This window comes from Egretta garzetta, unplaced genomic scaffold (genome assembly GCF_000687185.1).
Source record: "Egretta garzetta isolate BGI_Z169 unplaced genomic scaffold, ASM68718v1 scaffold231, whole genome shotgun sequence".
NCBI classification, from domain to species: Eukaryota; Metazoa; Chordata; class Aves; order Pelecaniformes; family Ardeidae; genus Egretta; species Egretta garzetta.
Genome location: NW_009258727.1, coordinates 5,230,358 through 5,251,314, shown reverse-complemented (window position 1 = coordinate 5,251,314; position 20,957 = coordinate 5,230,358). Strand labels below are relative to the sequence as shown.

Here is a 20,957-nt window from a genome sequence, read left to right as displayed (position 1 = left end):
TGTTCAGGATCTATATTCTCTGGATTTTAATATTTTAAAACATTTGTGCATCAGTTCCCACTTGGAACATCTAGATGGTATCACAGTGTGTTTAATAAAATAGTTTAAATTGGAAAATTGTGTTTGGCTTCATGAAAATAAAGCAGAATGCTACAGTGAATTTTAATAGCATCCAAATTTCATCATCTATACCCAGTATATTCAAAATATCTTGTACTTAGCAGAAAGAGTACTTACATGAATACTCACACATTAAATTTGTCTTGATTTTTCTCTAGTCCCAGTAGATGGAGCAGTTTTGAATGTTGCTTGACTAGTACTTGAATATAGTAATTTCCTTCTAACATCATGACACAATTTTCTCTTATTTTTCTTTTTCCAAATGATTGTTTGATTTTTAGTTTGAAAGCATCGCGTGCTGCCTGCCTTTCCAGAAAAGCACAATCAGCTGTTAATTCAAGATGACAGGGCCCACCACTGACAGCTAACTAAATACGGCATAAGTCTTTCATTTTTATGGCATCAGTAAGAAAGAATTACATTCAAAATTAGAAAATATAAAACCTTCCCATCTCCAATACACGTGACTTTCTAATCTCCGATTAACAGATCTCCTTTTTTTTCCCTTCAATCTTCTTACTCAACTTCTGTCATTACTTGCTAGTTTAAAAAACTGAATCAATACTCACCAAAGTTAAAATAAAACCTATTTTAAAGTTGAAGTTAAAGGTTTCTGACATACATTTCCCATGAGGTAGGCCATAAGACAAGAACTGTTATCTTGAAAATAATATAGTATCTTTAATTTTTTTTATTTTTTGTTAGTTTGTTTTGATTGCAGTGCAGTGTCCAAGGGAAAAACTGGTGAAAGTGTATATAGCTGTGGTAGTGGAAGCCAGTAGCCTCGGGCTATATCCCCGTTTCAAACAACAGCTGTTTTAGTAACTGTTTCTGTCAGAAAAATGAGGAAATAAATTCCTTTAACAGGAGTTATAGATGCAGTTATAGCAGCAAAACACTCATGTACACCAATTAAAACTATTTGGATGAGCCAGGAAGCTATTATACTTGTATCTACTAGGGTGGATAGGAGTACTGTCCTGGTCTTGTACTTAGACGTGAACGTTGGCTGCCATCTGTGGCAAATCAATGCTTGTCCTTGGTATAGCTGCTAGAAGCAAGTTCAATGATAGCAAGCTTGGTTTAGCTAACTGCTTAAAGCTGCAGGCAATTCAGCCGCACACCATTTATTTATTTATTTTAGCACAAAAGTCTTTTACTCACCACTTGGCAGTTAGCATTGTAGCCATCGTCGTTATGCGAGATTTCAAACCGTGCGTAGTGTGTATATGCAGCCAATACTTTGCAAAGTATTCATAGTGAAAATGAAATGGCTTTTTTTTCAGCAGTCATGTCATATGGCTCTGTTTTCAAATATACTATATATCCGTGGAAAGAACGTTTGCATTTGTTGAAACAAAACCAGAGTTCTAAACCTCACCTTTAGTACGGTAAAGCTGAACATTTTATAACATGCAATGCTGCTTTGATAAATGGCAGTGGGTTCTCATGGCCCAGGTAGTCCAGAAGGCAGTCTTACAAGCCGACTGCTGTTTAAAGGCACACAAATGTTTTCCTCTGTCAGCAAAGAAGTTATTGCTCAGACTTGTAGAACTGATAAGAAAGAGGATGGCATTTTGTAGCTCGTTCTCTGATTGGAACAGAAATTTCAAGATAAGGATTGGCTTGGCTGAAATAACTACATCATGCAAGATTGGTATCCAGCATATATTGTTCCTTTAGCATGGTAGTTTAAAAAAAAGGACATAAGAGGATTACTGATGAGTCTTTAATGAAGTATCTGACACTTGTATTTTCCTATTTACATTTAGATACTTTCTTTGTCTCATTCTTTTCTTTTTTTTTTTATTCCTGACGGAACCTGGCTATCTTCAGAAGGTTGAATTTTATTTTAAATGTTGATGTTATGTGTTATGACAGATGAACCTTTAAGAAATCGGCCTCTCCTGCTATTTGCCTAGGATTTACAAGGTGCTTTATTTCACAGTTACTTAGGTAGCTCATGCTACCTCAGAGGGATTTTTGCTACCAAAAGGCTAAAACTTTTCTTAGCACTTGAAAAACTTAATATATATATTTGTAAATTTGGTATAGCATAGTGTCGTGGTTTAACCCGGCTGGCAACTAAGCACCACACAGCCGCTCGCTCACTCCCCCCCCTCCCTCAGTGGGATGGGGGAGAGAATCGGGAAGAAAATGAAAGGTTAGAGCCGAGGGCTGAGATAAAGACAGTTTAATAAGAGAAAATAATAATAATAGTAATAATGAGAATGATAACAGAATATACAGAATATATAAAACGAATGATGCACAATGCAATTGCTCACCACCCGCTGACCAATGCCCAGCCCGTCCCGAGCCGCGATCAGTCCCCGAGCCGCGATCACTCTCCCCGCGACCGACCGACCGACCGACTCCCCTGAGCATGACGTTATATGGTATGGAATAGCTCTTTGGTCAGTTTGGGTTAGCTGTCCTAGCTGTGCTGTACTCCCAGCTTGTTATGCACCTGGCCAAGCAGGAGAAGCTCAAAAAGTCCTTGAGTAGTCTGAGCAGTGCTTGGCAACAGCTGAAAACATCAGTGTGTTATCAACATTCTTCTGGTACTAAATCCAAAACACAGCACTATGCTAGCTTCTATGAAGAAAATTAACTCTATCCCAGCCGAAACCAGGACACATAGTAAGCTCACTTTTAGAGAGCAAATAGTTGCAGATTTTCTTCACCTCTGCAGCTTAATGAATGTGGGCCAAGCGTCCGGCAAAATATTGGAATTGTTTTATGTGAAAACTGACAAGTTATGCATTTTTCTAAGTAATTCTATCTGGAATGATGCTTGAATACAGCTTTCCTTAATTTATAGTACATCATTGTCCTATTTCCCGTGGAAGAGTCAAAACAGACATCACCAATTTGATTGCGTTGCCCGCATGTCAACTTCCCACTGCCTTTCCCTTCTGTCTTCCAGTGGAGAAGACTAGCAAGCCAAAACTACTATTTTTCAGAAAGAGGAAATATCTCAAGCCTATTCCTCTCACCTTAGAGGGTGAGAAAATGGCTAAAATCCCTCTCACAACAGGTCTCTCAAATCCTTCTCCTGTGAAGGTGAAGGCATGCCACTATGTTCGCTTATATTTATTTAGTGTGTGTATGCATGTCTACTTACAAAATATTTTTAGGAGCAACTGATGCATACAATATTAAGAAATTTTATCTTGAACATATTAAATCATTGAATGCACAATATTCTGTAGGTTAATGAGATGAATTTCAACTGTTTTATTATTTGCTGAAGGCAGCAAGCAAAAGCAAACAACATGAGGTGTAGATAATAGATTATTTTTTCTTTTGTATATGGTTGTCTTAATATTTACTATATGCAGTCATATAAGATGCTAATTTTTAATACTTCTTAGCTATAAGAATGCGTGTTTGCTTTCTCTTGATTCACACAGAACAGATGGATGCTTGACTGCCTGCTAATCCACAGCTGGAATGGTTTCAGCAGTTTCCACGTTGCTGGGTTAGAGTGGCTTTTCTAGTGGACTGAGAGGGCAGCAAGTGAGGGATATCATTATTCATCAGTATCCCAGTGGGATTGCTGCCAGCAGAGATTAATTTTTTCTGTTATGCTTGTAAAACAAGCTCAGGTGGAGTCTCTAATCCTCAGGGCACGGGTGGCAGATCAAGGAAGATGCTACAAAGCTAGTTAATTTTCAGATTCTAGGGGAAACAGAAGCTGTGTTAGATGTATAAATACATGATTGCAAATTTAAGTAGCTCAAATCCAAATGGGATCTTCCTAGACATCTGGTACTGAAAATCTCTGTTTTCTTTGTCTTTTAAAAGAAGTTCTTAAAACTTTACACCAGAGGCAAAATATCTGCAACTCTCTTAATCGTCAGTTATCTTTCCATTTTAATTTTCATTTTTTAGTACAGCTCTTACAGTGTATTTTAGATGAATGCCTTTATTTACAGGTAGAAAAGACATGGTGTAAGTCTGTGTAGGAACACTGAGTTTACAGTATTCTCACAAATTTGTGTGCAGTGAACATCATCAAGAAAAATTATCACTTGCCATCCAGAAAGGGTTAGATCTGCCCTATTAACGCACGGTACGCCCCTTTTGGGTAATGGGATGTTCTGTTAAGGTCAAGTGTGGTATGAGGGCATTTTTGCCGTGTTACTCACTGGATCAGACCTCTGGTCATTTGTGACAGAAGTGTTGATATAACTTCCTCAAATCAAGCACACCAAAGTACTGACGGATTGTTTGTTTAACAGACTTCCACTATTTTTCCTTTTACTGACTTTTTTGTTTCCTCAGTGATTACCCTTCTTCCCCACCCCTGTAATTATCAGTGTCTTCCATCTCCGCATTACCTCGTAGTTCCTGAGTTCTTCAAAACATTGGGTCAGACTTTCAAACAATGTTAATCCACATAGTTACACTGAAATGAGTGGAGATGTGCCAGTTTTTATCAGCAGGGAACTACCCTTATTGAAATTTACTTGCAGCAGCTGTCACTTCCTTTTACAGTTGTGTTTTTTTATTATTATATTAAGTGCTTTTCATTTAAAAGTGCTCAGAGTGAGACCAGTAGCATTGGCTTGCCGAAAAGACATTGTGTGTGTAGGCACCTTCCAAGTTTCCCATATATTTCTGCCAGTTCATATTGTTCTTCTATTATTCTGGGCTTGAGCCTCTCTTGAGCAGAGGCTGCTAGTCATTTCACCACATGATGACAGGTATTCACGCCTGGGAACTTTTTATTCTCTTTTGTCTCTGGTCACATAGTAGTCTAGATCTGGAATTTAATCCAGCACAAAAATGCAGCAGTGTGCATTTGTGGCTCCCCACTAGGGGAGCTGCCACAGGTCAGCAGATCTGAAATCCGGTTTTCAACACACAGAGCTTTTACAGCTTGCCATTAACGTATACAGTATGCATGGGCCCCGTTTCACATAAAGAATTAGTAGTGCTTGCTCCTGTCTCCATGCAGAGTAGCATTAACTTAATGCAGAGATCTGTTAACTTCTTCCTTGGGTCTGGGCTCTGGACTGGGAGATCCCAATGGAGAATCAAAGCCAAAGATGAAAAATGACTGATCACTTTCCCGGGGAAAGCTGTGTGCCAAGATTTGCTATTACAATTTTTATTGCTATCATCATCTCAGTCAGTAGTTGAGCCAGCTGATTCAGCCAAGCCCAGCTTCAAAACGTGGACAAACGTCCAAATGGAACTGAAGTAGATTTCTCATGACAATCAGACTTTTGAATGTACACTCCAGGAGATTTTTCCAGTTTTGTGTTAGCACATTACTGAGTTCGTGCACTGAAAAGCTTTTCTGTATTAGTGCAATACCATTAGTTTCAATACAGCCAAAACCAGTCAGTTTTAAATCTTTCCTATAATATGACTTGAGATTGCAGGGGAAGAAAGCTGTGCGTCACTGCCCCATCTCGGTATTAAGACAGAAAAAAATGGGGTGATGATAATGCATTCAGAATGTGCAGGTTCAACACATTCTCATGAAAAGTAATAGGAAAAGTCAGGCATCTTGGAGAGGCAAAAATCTCAAATATACCATTTCCAGTGATAAAACGTAATAATTCTCTCAGATCACTATAATTCACTTTATAAATGGAATTTATACGATTCCATTTATATTTATTTGCTATGGTCAAAGTAGCTTATTCTCGTGAATAATGTGTATGCCATACCAGTTCCAGGTGTTTGCTCTTATTTTTATCCTACTTTAGGCTTCTTTTGCATTTATTTTTCCTTAAACTGTGCAAGTGTTACAAGCTTACTTATAATCAACAATATAACTTAAAAACCTGAGAGTGAACAAAAGCTGCCTCTATGAAAGCTGTACAGCTCAATACTATGAAAGTACCTACACATTTGGAGGAAAAATGAGTGTATTGTAAGAATGGGTTTTATTAGGACTGGCCAAAAAAGTAACACAGAATTATGATTGTGCTAATAAACTTTATGAAATACAGATTGTGAAAGTTAAGACTTAAAATCATGAATTCATTCCTTGTTTTAATGTGTTTTGGTAAAGTATGAGATTTTAAAAGGCAATTATTCTGAAACAGAATGGTTTTATAAACTTATTTTTTACCATTTGGTAATCCAATTACAATGATTGTATTATCTGTTAGTGTACCTTCCTGTACACTGAAACCTGGCTTCTCTGATGTGCTTAGGAAACTTCGGGGAAAAAAGGGAAATCGACTTTCAAGTTGGTACAGAAGAAGTCCTAATAACATTTTTCCCATGTCAAATTATTGTTATTTTATATAATCCTCCCTCTCACATGTGCTAGTGTGCTGGCATTTTGTTTTAGCAACTCCATGCTGAAGCAGAGGTCTGTAATTTAACTTTGTACTTTAGAAGTTCCCAGATCTGCTAGGTCACTCTCTGCTACTGGTAGCTAATATTGCTGACCTCCTATTGCTCTGTGTGCGGTGGCAAAGGTCTTTCAGACTCCTGACCTCTGGTCATCAGGAATGTCATCAGTAGTTTGTAGTTTGGATGTTTTAAGTAAGAGGTGAACTTGTGAAATCTAAACCCTTCAGGGTGTTTTTAAGTGATCACTCAACTGTTTCATTGCCCTAGCTTGTACTTTTTATGATGTCTGTAATTGTAAAATTTGTGGTGTTTATCGTACGCAGCTATTTAAGAACAAAAACCAAACACTTGTCTCTTTAAAGTGAAAAGTCTGAAGTACAATTATATATGATTTCTCTGATCACTAATGTGAGAAATTTATCAGAATTGTAAGAACTTTTAACTTGTACGTTCTAATAAACTGTGCTCGTAGGTCCCATTACTGAGATGAGTCCATTTTAAATTCTGAAAGGTAGTTATAAATTAATTTTTTTAAAAATAACAGATTTGCATAATTGCATGTTGATGGGTTTTACGACTTTATCTCTTCGACTTCTCATGCCCAACTGGAAATTTCCAGTGCCCTCTCTGGTAAGTCTTAAATTTAGAGACAGAGCCCAGCAGGGTAGCCCAGCCTCGCCATTTTGCTCCTACCTAGTTAATTGGGTTAACTTTACAATTTGAATTCTATACTCCTTTTATATATATATATATGTATCTTTTATCTCTGAAAATGCATTAACCGCTAATTTTAAAAAGATACTGAGCAGCCGTTATCCCTTGGATGTTGCTCACCATCCTATGCATATCTTGTTTGTTTTCCTCCTGTTGTTTTTCCAAAAGTAGAGAGAGTACTCCAACAGAGTACTAGAGAAGTGGCAAGACCATTTTCCTATTACCCCAGCTGGAGTGGAGAGTTAGGGCAGGCAAAGTCCCCAGTGCGAGAAACCGGTGCCAGAGAGGGAGCCCCTTTTCGGCAGGCAGAGCCAGCTGCTGTCCAAAGGCTGCGGCTCGGACTCCCCTAGGCCCCATAGCGCAGGGGCTGGCACAGGGCTTTGCATTCTGCCTTTCCTCCCTGCCAGCCACTGACCCTGGAAGGAAGGGATGGGAAAGCCCCCATGGGAAAGGAACAGCACCGCAGGGTTGGCTCTTCCACGCTGGATGCCATTTGATTGCACTGCCCCGACCACGTGCGGCTGACAGGGAGAGATGTTAAACGGTGTATGAAGGCAAGGAGCATATTTAGAAATGGTCTCTGTGATGAATTACAGTATCACGTAGTAAATATATTCTGATCTTGCCTGCCAATTTTTGTTTTCTTCTTTTGCATCATGTTAGCCACTCATCAAGATCTCTACAAAACTTCAGCCTGCTCTGTTGCTTAACGGAGCCTTCCAGGCTGCCCTAAAAACCTGGAATGTCACCTCTGCAAAGTTTGTCTTAAAAGTATATTTTTACATGTGTGAAACAGAGTGAGGAAGCTCTTTGTGCAAGTGTCTGCTGTCTAAAAGAGGGCTTCCAATCTAAACATCCCTGTGTTATGTAGCAGTTTCAATAAGCTGGTAGAAATGACTTTTTTTTTCTTTTTGTCTATAATATGAATCTTGAAAACATACATCGTGTTTGTTCTTCAAACTTATAACTAGTAATATATGTTTATAACTGTCTTTAACTGGGATATTGTCCTAGACCTTTTATATCTAAGAGTAAAAAAACCCCAAACATTTTAAACTTTGGAAGTTTGAATTATGTCCCATAAAACAGAGACCAAAGCATATACATTTATAGGCTACCAATAAACTCCTTAAAACAGGAGTTTATAATGGAATCACTAACACACATATAATTTTCAGAGCAGTAGCTCTAGAAAGTACTTCTCCAATTCCATTTTTCAATCTACGCTTTGGCATGAACTGAAAAACAACTTTTAAGTATATGGTCAGTTTGGGCTTTTTTTTCTTCCTTCCCCCCCCCCCCCCCCTTTTTTTTTTAAAGCTCATGTTTTGTCACATTTATTTGTTTTCTGAATATAAATCTAAGCTTGACTGTGTTCCAGCTGCCTGCCAGGATACATCTGTGTAAATGTAATGTCTGTAGTTATATATCAAACTCACACTTGAAAATATGAAGATAAAATATAGCATAAATATGTTGGTTAATTTAAGTAATTCTCATAATATATACTTGTGTCATTACTGTGTCACATGATATGGTCTTGTGCTCTTGGGAAGGGCAAAGGAAGATTAACTTGAGAACTTTAGTTAAGCGATCTTTTTAATTTTCCTTATAATACAGTTAACAGGGTCAAATGAGACTTTTATCAGCACATGAATGGGGAGATATAGATATATGTGTGTATACAAAAAACGGAAATAATTTCAAATGTTTTTAAGTACAAAAGTTCAAGTATCCTCAAAGAAAAATTTAGAATTTGTGAATCTGTTACATTATTATCCAATTACCTAGCTACTCATAAACTGTCAGTGCTTGTTCTTCCTCTGTTTTGACCATGCTGCTTTTCTCTGTCCTACACAAAGGGTGGCATTGGTATCACCCAGATGAGGAGAGTTACAGACTGCATTAAAGGTTGGAGTACAGCTGCTTCCTAGACTCTGTAGCGCTCTGTGGAAGCGACAGGTCAGGTTGTTGCACTAAAATACTCTGAAGCACTTTGTACAATGGACAAAAGACAAAAGCCAATTATATAATAATATTATTGTCAAGCTTATATTTGCCTGTCCAATTACCTAAAGATCAAAATATGCTGTTTTCACTCGGAAAAATAAATTGCATGTTGGCATACCTTCGAAATTCTGATAGCAGAGTACTGAAATTTACTTAAATCATCTATTATTACTGTTAAGTGCAGAACAGCTGTAAAAAAACCCACATTTATTTATTGCCATTTATTTTTTATTTTTCATTCTATGCACAAGTGTATGATTTTTGCAGTCCTTCAGCATGTACTCAGGACTACCAGAAGTTTATGTAATCTAAACCAAGGTTCAGGTAAAGAGGGTATGATTACTACATGAGCTAAAAATGATCCTCATCTTTTCTCCTTTTTTATTATTCTGGTAGTTACTTTTAGTACTAGTTTACTGCAAGATTTTTTAATAGTTTAGCTTAATGACTGTTAATTTTGGTATCAAATTTTCTAAGAATGCTTTTCCCCTGTTTCTTTCTACATCAGAAAATTGAAAGACAGCAAAACACATTGCAGATTTATTGAAGTTGAAAATATGGTGTGTTTGCATTCACTGTACCTATATAAAGAAAAGGAATGTACAGGCAGTCGGTCAGTTCTAAGGTAGTTTCGGTAACAGCATCGCTAAAGAAAAGACTACTGGTTCAGCTCTGGAATGTGAGAAACTATTTTTGGTTTGCTTTAGACCCTCATTGTTACAAATTAATCAAGTGCTCTTTAAAGTCTAGAACTCATTAACTTTATAAGTTTTACTGTTCCCATGACTGAACTTAACTTAAAATATTCAAGTTTACTTTAGTTGCTCACCTTGATCCCATTCCTGTCTATGCTCCACAAGTATCCTCTTCTCTCTCGTAGGCAGACAGCAGGATGCAGTTATTTGAGATTTAAAATATTTCAGAAGGTTTACACGTGCTATAATTTTATAGTTCAGCTCTCACTATAAATCAGTAATTTCAGCCAAACTTATTTTGTGGGTAGAAAGAAAATCTGGGGGTTTTTTAACCCTGTAGACACTGCAGAGCATAGCACTTGCCATGTTGGATACGTTATTTAAATTTTAGTTCAGACTGACTCCTCAAGTGCTGCCTAGTACCAGAGAACTGCAAAGGATATATTCTAAAATGGGATGAGTTGTTTACTTTAAGAACAGTTCAAATAAAGGGTGATGATAAGCTGCATATCTGGAACATGATGTTGCAGGCAGGAGTCTAAGATGATTCTGTGGCTGGTGTTATGCAGGAAACAGAATTCAATTACCAGAATAGCTCTTTGGCCTTGTAAAATGTAACTGTCGAGTTTATGCAGGTCTACATGTGATATTTCTCACTGGCAAAGCAAGTTACTGTCTCCTGAATGACCCTGTATCACATACAGGTTGAAATGTAGGTTTGAGAGGACTCTTACACCCTCAAAACGATGCGGCAGTATCTAATGCCCACAAGAAGACATTATTGGGAAAGTCCATCACAGACCTATAGGAACGAGAGATGTGACATGACTACCAAACATATGATTGCAGAACCCATAGCTAAAATTCTTAGTTATCTCCTGGTATACTCCAAGTTTTGCTTAACCGTGTAGGTGCTTGTAAACATATTATTTGTACATGGGCTGCAATAGTCTTGATTTAACAGAAGAAAAAGGGAAAGTGAAAAATGCACAGCAGTGCTTTGTGGTTTAACGATAAAGTTTGTATTAAGTTTCTTGACTTTAGAATGAAGATTAATGATTGATACGTAATTTGATCTGTTTCCTCACCTATGCAAGTAAGAACGGTATTCAGATACAGTGTACTAAAATGATATATATTATATATTATGTGGAATCGTTGAAGCTATAGCCTTTGCAGAACAGATTGAGATTCGCAATGAAAAGGAAAACTAAAATGAAAAAATATTGAGTGAACAGCAGGGCCCATTTGAGGTGATTACAAAGGATGTTTCTTTATTCTGTCTTTTCTTGTGCAACCTGAAAACAGTAGCAGGGGGTTACAAGCAGAGTTCATCACAGAGTTGTCAATCACTGTCATTTAACATTTTGCAATGGAAGATGTCTTTATTCAAGGACAGCTGGGCAAATCAGAGAAACAGATTTGCAGTTAGTAGTCTGTCCAGCCTACACTAAGCAAACAAGGACAGGGCAGACATACTGGCCTCTCACATAAAAATATAATGGTCTCTGCTGACCTCGGTGCCCTCCATTCAGCTTCATTCTCAGTTGTATAAAAGCTTCACTACCCATTCTCAATTTCCTTTAATTACCTACATGATGCAGATAAGAAAATGAACCTCACTTACTTACAGTCAATGATCACAAACAGGAAATTAAGTAGGCAAGTTGTTTAAAATAAGAGGACTGTTTTGGAGGCAAATAAAACATGTGCTGGGGAAGAATTAGGGAAAACACATTTTCAGGAGTACCAATTGCTCTGGAGTGACTTGGCTGATCCTTCTTCTTTCTGCTACTTTAAACTGCAAAGCAAAACTAAGTAAAAAATCTCCTTGGTAAATATTCTTTAAAATATCTTTGAAGGAGAAGCCAGTTAAATAAAAAGAGTGAAGCAAACATGCAGCCTTCTATAGGGCTTAAAAAGATTGTGACCTTAGGTTCAGAGAATAAATGACCACAGTTTTCACAAGAGATCTAGCAGAGACATCCAGGATTAAGCAGCAGTTGTCTTTAGCCAGTCTTCACTTCTAATCTGCAGTCAAGATATGAAATAAATTAATGACATTCTGCTTTTCTTTCCAAATCTTAAATTGTCTAATACCTATTTTTCCTTTTACATTTATATCACAGTTTAGACGTAGTTTCATTGTGCCAGTAAAGAAAATAGAAAATATTGTGCTGTCGGTTTCTGGCGGGGGTGAAAAACAGCCACATAACTGTTTTTAGGAATTGTCAAAAGAGGTTCTACGTGTTAGGATATTAATGAGTGGATATGGTACTTTGCAAGTCAATTAGGTAGTTCTATTAGGTGTTCTAAAATTGCCATTTTTCTTTACCTCACTCTGCATTGGTTATCGTTGTGAATATTTCATTAATATGGATTTGCAGGAAGTCTGACTGGAGATTGAAGACTAAAATGCATAATATCGCATCTATAGTTTAAGAGGAATATAAAACCCTGAACACTTTAATTTAATGGTCTCTGCTAAGCCCATAGTTCGGAAGACATTGCCCTTCAGGCTACCCAAATGACTTTTTATTTTATGACAAAAGAAATACACTCTCTTAAATTACAGATGGAAAATATATCACTTATTATAAAACTTTTACTTTACTTGCAAGTTTTGTACTCATTCCAGACAAGAATATGTAGGCATACATGCACAAGAGGATTTTGTGGAGGGGAAAAAAAATTACCCATTAAGTCACAGAACAGACTCTTCAGCCTAGATTATAGTTCTTAGGATGCTTCTGTTGAATTTTCTCTCTTTCAGAGACAGTGGATTTCCCTAGCAGGAGAATGAACATCTCTGCTCTGGCTACTAGAACAGTCATACTTGTTCCTCTCAGCCCCAAGGATGTTGCTACTCATAACTAGATTCAGATTACCTGTTGGTGTAACCCGTTGGTTACCTGTTGGTGTTACCTGTTGCAACAATGAGAAGGTTCTTAGACGGCTTTCATTTTGGCATAAATGGTATTAGTCCCACTCTGGAGCACAGAGAATAGTTTCCAGCACCTACTTACAATTTTGCTCTTTGGTTTGATTGCTGATCATCAGCTGCTTAGACACTGACTGCTCAGAATATTGAAAGTACATTTCAAAAGAACCTTACCAGAGCTATTTTCAAACCCACTGTGTTCTGAATACAAAGAGAAAAGTAGAAACCCTGAAAACTGGAAATGTGAATTATTGACTTCTTTATAGCTAACCTTACGGATGTTTTTATGACCCAACCAGGGTAGGTAGGGTATCTGTAGAAGGTCATCTCAAATGCTGACTCCATCCAATGAACGTATTTATTTCACTGCTTTTATTTTCTTCTTCTCTAATGACAAAATCAGCTATGAAAAAAAAACCCCTATAATTGTGTGAATATTTGTGAATATTTTACTAGCTGTTGTTTTCCCACACACGCTTTTGATAAATAAGTATGCTTTCTAAACATTAAAATGCTGCTATTTTAACAGTGAAATCTAAATATAGTAAATGAAATTCATATACTTTTAATGCCTCAGTAAGGAATAATATTTATCATGAAGTTAATTACAATGGCTAATTTTTTTATTATTTTTTTTTATTTTTAAAGAATGCTGAGGAGTACACAGATCTGCCTGTGAGACACAATGAAGATCAGATGAACAGTGAACTGGCAAAACACCTTCCAATTGAAGTCAATCCCCATTCTTTTGACAGTTCACACACAAAAACACACCTCCTGCTGCAAGCCCACTTCAGTCATGCCATGCTGCCTTGTCCAGATTATGCAACAGATACAAAGACAGTGCTGGACCAAGCAATTAGAATATGCCAGGTATAGTAAGGCATTTCAGTATTTAACTCTTGTTGGTTTACTGTTTATTGTTAGCGTGTTGTAATATTTTGAATATAGAAAAATCTGAAGATTTCTTGCAGTCTTGTGGGGAACTGGTACCACACTGTATGATACCACTTTGTTTAGGGGGAAAGAAATGCCCATAAAGATGCTCACTTTACAGTGGGAGGTAAACTTATGGTAAAAGACTGTGGTACCCTGGTTGGAGGCATCTGTTGCCATAGAGCCCACCTCTTCTTTCATATGCAACAGCTTTCTGTCTCTGTATCGTGGAATGCTGTACGTAAGTCATTCCTGCCTGGGTGTGCTCCCTGCACATTGTTATGCTGACCCCCAAGAACCTGTTTCCCATGGGTACTTTTATTTTTATAGCACCCAAAAGCGCTGTAGTCACTGCCAAGCATAAATAAAACACATTTTGAAATGTGATTTGGGACAAGATAGAGGGTTTTTCTCTAGCTTGTGAAAAGATATGTCTTCTAATTCCCAATTATATCTTAGAGCCGAAGAGCACGCTTTTAAACACAGATTTTAAACTCAGTCTGGAGCCTTGTGACTTTTATGGTCGCACTGCAGGCACAATGCACAGAAACTAAACTGACCATGGAGAGTACTGGTAACAAGCAATCATGTGCACGGCTGCATGCCTCAAAAGAATTTTAAAGCAGCAATTCGGGTTTGGCATAGAGTGCTGCCACATCTGAAAAGCGCAATTACAGTTACAGCAGGAAGGGTGAGCTCTAGCTGACGCAGAGAACAGCTGCCCCTCTGGTTCTGCCAGAAAGGATTCATACTCTCTCTAGCAGAACTGGGCAATGACTCCTTCACAGGTTCTTGAAGATCAGGTAGCCTTCAACAAACCGTTCTTTTTATCTTCCTCAGTTCCATATCTGTAAAGTAGGGGCAGTAATTCTCTCTTCTTACGGTTTTTGTTTGCTCAAATTTTAATATCCTCAGTGATCTACATGTCAACTATCAGAATGAGGCTTTCATCTTGTTTGAAGCCTGTTGGCAATACGGTAACTGCAAACATCATTGTGTCGAGCCTGTAAAACCACTCTATGAGAAATTATTAATCAGTGCTCTAGACAGACAAAATACTATGGGCAATTCAGTGTCCAGTGATCTGGGTGGGCCTCAACCTTTCACTAGCAAAACCTGCAAGCTTGTAACACTAATATAGAACAAAGCAAAACTAAAATTAAGAAAAGGAAAATAAGAAGAAAATAACACCACAGATGTTATTGCTGCACGGTCTTAAGCTTGGCAACAGCAGTGCTTGAATGCAAGTGCACTCCAAATATTACAAGTCAATAAAATCATGGTGCTGATAGCTTCAATGTATGAACAGTTATTATTCATGACACTTGGTTGTTGACAGAAGACAACATAACTGGCCCAGGTGATAAAATTCACCTTTGTTTCAAAGAGATCACATACTTAAAGTTCATTTAGATGTTTGTGGAATTAGCATTTAGGGGGTTAATAACATATTTGGAAAAAATGTAAATTAAAGGTTCTTTTCAATAATTATTTTGCTCAATATTGATCCTGCTGTGCTAAGAAATGTATTTTTTAATCCTGTTACTGCATAATAAGTGTTTTGGAAACAACAATCATGCAGAAGAAAAAAAAAAACTAAAATATTCAGCAGTTCCTTTAGAGTGAAGTAGAGTTCAGAAGAGTACCATTCCATACTGTGCCTTGGCACTAGTTAACTGCTACATAATGTTACATACACAGGCATCTTTTTTTTAAAAAAAAGAAAGTTCCTCTTTAAAAAAAAAAAAAGAAAAACATGCAAGCATTTTTGTATTTTGAAGTTGGCGCATGGTTTACGTCTCTTGGGAGAATATTTGTTCCATCTTATTAGTCACGCTTTCCAAATGGAGGTTAAAGTTCCCAGAATCTAAGCAATAGACAGGGTTACACTTTCAATACTGGTTGTTACCTTTTTCCTTAGCACTGACCTGCTGATGAACTCTGGGTCAACAGAGGTGGAAAAAAAGATGTTAGTTGTGAGAAAAGGAACTGAACCATAGAAGGATCCATTGATAAACATATTCAGTGGGTGATGCTCCCTGTGTGTGTGAACACGCGCTCACGCACCACCAAACGTAAAATTCAGCAGTGAGACGGGAATTGGTTTTTGAGTTATGTTCGACTTCTGTTTATTTACTTACAAAGTGCTTTAGCTGTTAAGGTTGTATAGCTAACCTTCAAACTGTGACCTGAACATAAACTGTTATTTTTGCTGGCGGGTACGAGAATGACAGACTTTCCATACCAGCACTGCTTTTCTGTTACGAGAAAGCAAGATCTTTCAAAGAGCTTTTACAAGTGGTTGTACCTCAGTGCGTACACCAGGCCTCCATCCCAGGTCCCCTGCAGAGCAGGTTTGCTACCTCTAGCCATGATACGTAAGCAAGCCTCTTTCCACCCCAGGCTATTAAACTTCTCCACTCTTCTGTGCTGTCTTTCACCGGAATCAGCCTTCTCTCCCGTGGTTCCTTTTGCATCCCACCCATTGCATCCTCCTACCCGTTCCTCCAACGTCCTCTGGGCCTCTCTCATTGACAGTGGCTTTAGGCTGAGTAGTGTTAATGGTCAGTCAGAAAACTATGTTAACAGTATCAGGCAGATAAATGTAGCTGATGGATTTCAGGTAAGATTCCACTCTCTTCTAATAAAAAAAAAAAAAATCATGCAATCACTCTGAAATTAATTTTCTTGAGATGTTGTAGAAGTTTTGGTTTTATGTTAGAATTCCGTTCATCTGTACTCATGATGAAAGGTAGAAGTCATAAGCATTTAACAGAATTTGAGGAGTCATGGTGCCAGCTCAATAAAGAATGTAATTGTTAGCATAGAAAATGGAAGAAATATATTCTGTTACAGTTTTCCTATAGTTAGCATTTGTTAGGTTTAGATGGAGTTCATTGTAGCAGGATAAAATTTATTATCTATTTACCCAGTATGAAATATAGAATTCTTCCCCTTTTACTGGAGAAATATGGAGAATAGCAGTGTGTAACCTTTTGGAAGGGGAATGCCTATCTGCTCCCACACCCACCTCGAATGAATGGCCACTGAGGCATTGACTACGCTGAAGGAATGTCCCTGTTCTACACTGGAAAGCTCAAGTCAAAAACTAACAAGTTTGTTATCAGTGACAGGCTCTTGTAGATAAAGCACAGAAGGTTCCTGTGGATCAGAAAATCTCCCATGACTTCCTATGTGATCTTGGGCAAGTCATTTAATTTTTATTTGCCTCTGTTACTTTTAATACAATTACAGTGGACTGCATATTCCCTTCAAGTCTAGCACTCTCTCTGCATTACTAAGAAAAGGTAGAGGTGTCAGTAAGATGGTGCTGAGCACTCTGGTAGCTGCTCAAAATCAAACACTTCTCCACTTCTTGCAGAAGAACATCAAAGAATAAAAATTCTAATGAAATGATTTGTCTAATATTTTTAGAGAACATAATTATTATTGTAAAGACAATATCCCACCTTTTTTCCTATCTCTGATTTAAGAATATGTGAAACGGACTAAATCTAATCTCTTTTTTACTTCTTTTGTCAAGCCTTACATTTTGTGACTGTGTATTCAGCGATCAGTTCTTACTCTGCTGTTCTAAGACTATCGCCTATATTTGCATTAATTGAAATGGATAATTGAGGCAGTAATACCGTCAGCCTCAGATTCAGCAGGGGCAGTCTCTTCTAGGAAATAACATGCCAGTTGCTGGCTTTGCATTGGGATTGGCCACAAGCCTCCACTTGAGGTAAAATCGTTGATAAAATATTTTAATATTGCCAGGAGCAGAACTGCCATAGAGCTCAGCCTTAACCTTTGAGAAGTGTTTACCTATGGATGTGCTAAATGCATCTCAGCAGGGTACCTGTGCACTGAGAAGATGGACATGAAGTCAGATTCCAAACTGCAAAGACTAGTTTGCACGGGAGACGTGCACATCCCTGAGATGAGGACCTTGTAACGCTGTCACCAATGGCTTGCCTTTCCCTGTCATATGACTCCTCCAGAGAACCTAATTTTGACAGGAAATAAAAAACTCTTTGGGTTAAGGCACTGCATTTCCTTAGGTGGGTGATGATGTGCGTAACACCACTTTACCCATTCTAAAATAATTAAAGTAAATAAGTTGTTTCTGGTCGTTTAAATTGCAGCTTTTGCTACAGTTCCGCTTATGAGAATCATCTTTGTGGTAAATGTTCAGAGTTATCAAATATTGCATAAATATGCTGCCCAATTCAGCTCTCTTTTAAGAGCTACCTTAGGTACTAAATGCTTCCTCTACTAAACTGCAGGCTGTTCTGGCTGATGATGGGAGCTGTATCTACCGCTCCTCACACAAAAAGTACTTTCCAGCCCTATCAGCACAGCTGCAAACAGCAGAGGTGCCCGAGCCACAGTGCCGGGACTAAAAGACCGAGAACGTCCCTCAGCCCTGGACTTCCCACCCTTCCCAAAGCCCCTCCTCCATTCATAACACTGAAACTATTGACTCGGGGAGCCATATCCCTTGGATCATTTGTTTTCCTGCCTGTGAGGAAATGGAGAAGTCCTTAAAGATCCTCAGTGTGTTTTGAGCTCACGTGTTGCCTGTGGTCAGTGCAGGTGTGCCGATTACCTGCTGGAAGGTGGTGGGAGCTACAGGAATGGCCTGTCATGCAGTTGTATGTGTCTTAAGATTTGTCCAGCAGTGCCCAGAAGAGAGAATTTCTTTGTTCAGTGGGTGCAGTGGCAACTGTAAATAAATGGGCAGCTTTACTGAAGGAAGAGAAGAGAATCAAATTAACTTGAGAACGCAGAGGATTATTCAAAAATGAGCGAAGAGCAGAAGCCATATCTCTTTAGCTACTATGCGTATTCATTGTGTATGCAGCGACATTCCAGTGGTAGTACCACGTCTGCAATTTTACTTAAATGCTGGCTGCTTTCGTGGTTGGATGGCTATCATTCCACATGAGGAGGGTGGAAATAATAGAATAAGCAAAAAACTTGCAGCGCATATACTGGACAGTAATGCTCATTTGTAGATACTAAGCAGCAATGGATAGCTTTGTAGGGAAAGTACCTGGGCGTAGGAAATGTTGACGTGGAATTACGTGGCTGTCTGCTTGCATTTTTTAGGCCTGTGTGCGGGAGAAAGGAAGGTTACCTTTGTGGCAGCAGTGGTGTGGTTCTTGCTCACTATGGATAATTGGTGAACTGGGGTATGGAAGCATCTTGGTGACAGTTTAATGATCATTTGGTGCTGCAATATATATAATCCCTCCCCCACCCATGACAAACCTTTTCCCAGTTGGGGCTGGAGGAAATGAGTAATGCTTAACCCATTTGTGTGATCAATTCACTTAAGCAGCTACTGTGAAATGTTAATCACAACTTTAATTTGTACTGCATTAGCATTTTGATTAACTTGTAGGCTTGCTAGCACACTTGAAGCACTTTTACTCATAGTTACAGCTCGGAAATGACTTTTTGATTAATTAAGTTTGTTAGACAGCAGCTGAGCTTCCTGAATGCTAACCTTATGGGGCTAAAAGTTCAGGAGAAAGTTACTGGGAATAACTGTTGCTGTTGAAAAGGGTTCTTGTGAATGCACTCAAAATTTTTTACTTATTGACAAAATATTACATTACTGCTTTGAAACTGACTTTAAACTCTAAAGAGGGCAGATTTATTATGAGAAAGATGCTGTATATTTTTCATGAGTTTGGTAGATTCGTGTAAGATTTGAACCAAATGCCATCCTTAAGATACTGTTTATGTTTAAGAAACTGGGATTTCTTGCCAAGAGATTTTTCTCAAAAACAATTTATTGTATTTACAGTTCACTAGCATCGTAGAGAATATGAATGTACTAGTTACTAATTTGGAAATAAATTGGATATTGGGACTCAATGAGCTCTGAACAGGTTGGGTTATGCCCTACCAAGTTTATATTGCTGGTGTCACATTCCATAGCTGCTTTTATCTCTGTAATACTATCCAAAAAAAAAAAAAAAAAATCAGTAAGAACTCAAGGATTGCACTCCACTAAATGTAGACAGTAAGTGATTTGTCCTTTCCCTGGTTCTGATCATACTAATAATGTTACTATGGAGCCTAAAGGATGAATACAGGGATAGGAATCTTACAAAGCAGCTAGGAAGGTCGTAGTTTGCATACATCAGTGAGACCTTTATGATGATGGGAGAATGAAGAATTAGTCTCTCGTAGGGGGTAGCAGAGCATATGGAAGAGGGAGCTGAATATGCTTGTAAAAAAAGGGAAGGGAAGGGGGATGCAGAGGGCAGTATAAAAGGAGTGCCTCCTGAATAGGATTAATTACATCTTATTCACTATATGTCTGATAAAGTACAGGGGGGGTGGGGGGGTCTGTCTGTCTGTAGGCTGAAACTATACAGCTGTATGAGTCTGATTTAATTGATCCGAAAGAAGTCCTCCCCCTCCCCAAATTAATACATTTCTAAAAAGTAATCTTGGACGAGGTCTCTGAAGTGCAAAGGTTCTATAGATACCTGTTTTACCAATATATAACATACCAAAGACCTTAAAACCCTCTGTAAGACTTCTTCAAATAAATTCCAACTTTTCAAGTCAGTTGTTTTTTCTGGGGTATATAATTGAAGCATCGTAACCATGATTTATATAAAAGCATGAAACTTATAGTGCATGGCATGCTTTAACATCTGGAAAAATATTTTACTTGTATTAGTATGATCTCAAGTCACATGTGGATCATAATATAATGTTACATATTGGAAGGCTTCCTACATTTGAGGCATGTGCAAAAAAGATTTATTATTATTCTGAATTCATAGTTTTCAGGAAAATGGGTAAAAGGAATATGCTTTTGCGTATTATTATCGATAAATATGTATCATATGAACTCTGTAGTCCTAAGCAGATGTAATTAGGCACCGTCCTAATGATTTTAATGATCTATGGATTTAAACTTATATTTCTAACTGAAGTCTAGTCCTAGACAACAGAACTTAAATTAGCATGCAGCAGAGACAAGAGTGGGGATATTTTGATTATTTGATATTGGAATACTACGCACAATAAATTCAGGTACAAAAATAGCTACAAAACCCAACCAGCCTTACGTCTGCTTTTTTGACGTAACTGTGCAATAACAGTTTAAAGTGTTTTAGTCTCACACAATTCATTTATTTTAAATTATTGCTTCCTTTCTTAAAGCATCACTGCAGAATAAGACTTGT

At 37.9% G+C, this 20,957-nt stretch overlaps 1 protein-coding gene across 1 annotated transcript in view; it reads left to right on the top strand.

The window, feature by feature from the left end:
• The window catches only part of ASCC3 (activating signal cointegrator 1 complex subunit 3), a 261,873-nt gene that overhangs the window by 225,791 nt on the left and 15,125 nt on the right, over positions 1-20,957 (top strand). Inside the window, exon 38 of the mRNA XM_035888780.1 lies at positions 13,453-13,677. Within this exon, the coding sequence (XP_035744673.1) occupies positions 13,453-13,677 (225 nt within the window). The remainder of the gene's footprint in view (positions 1-13,452; positions 13,678-20,957) is intronic.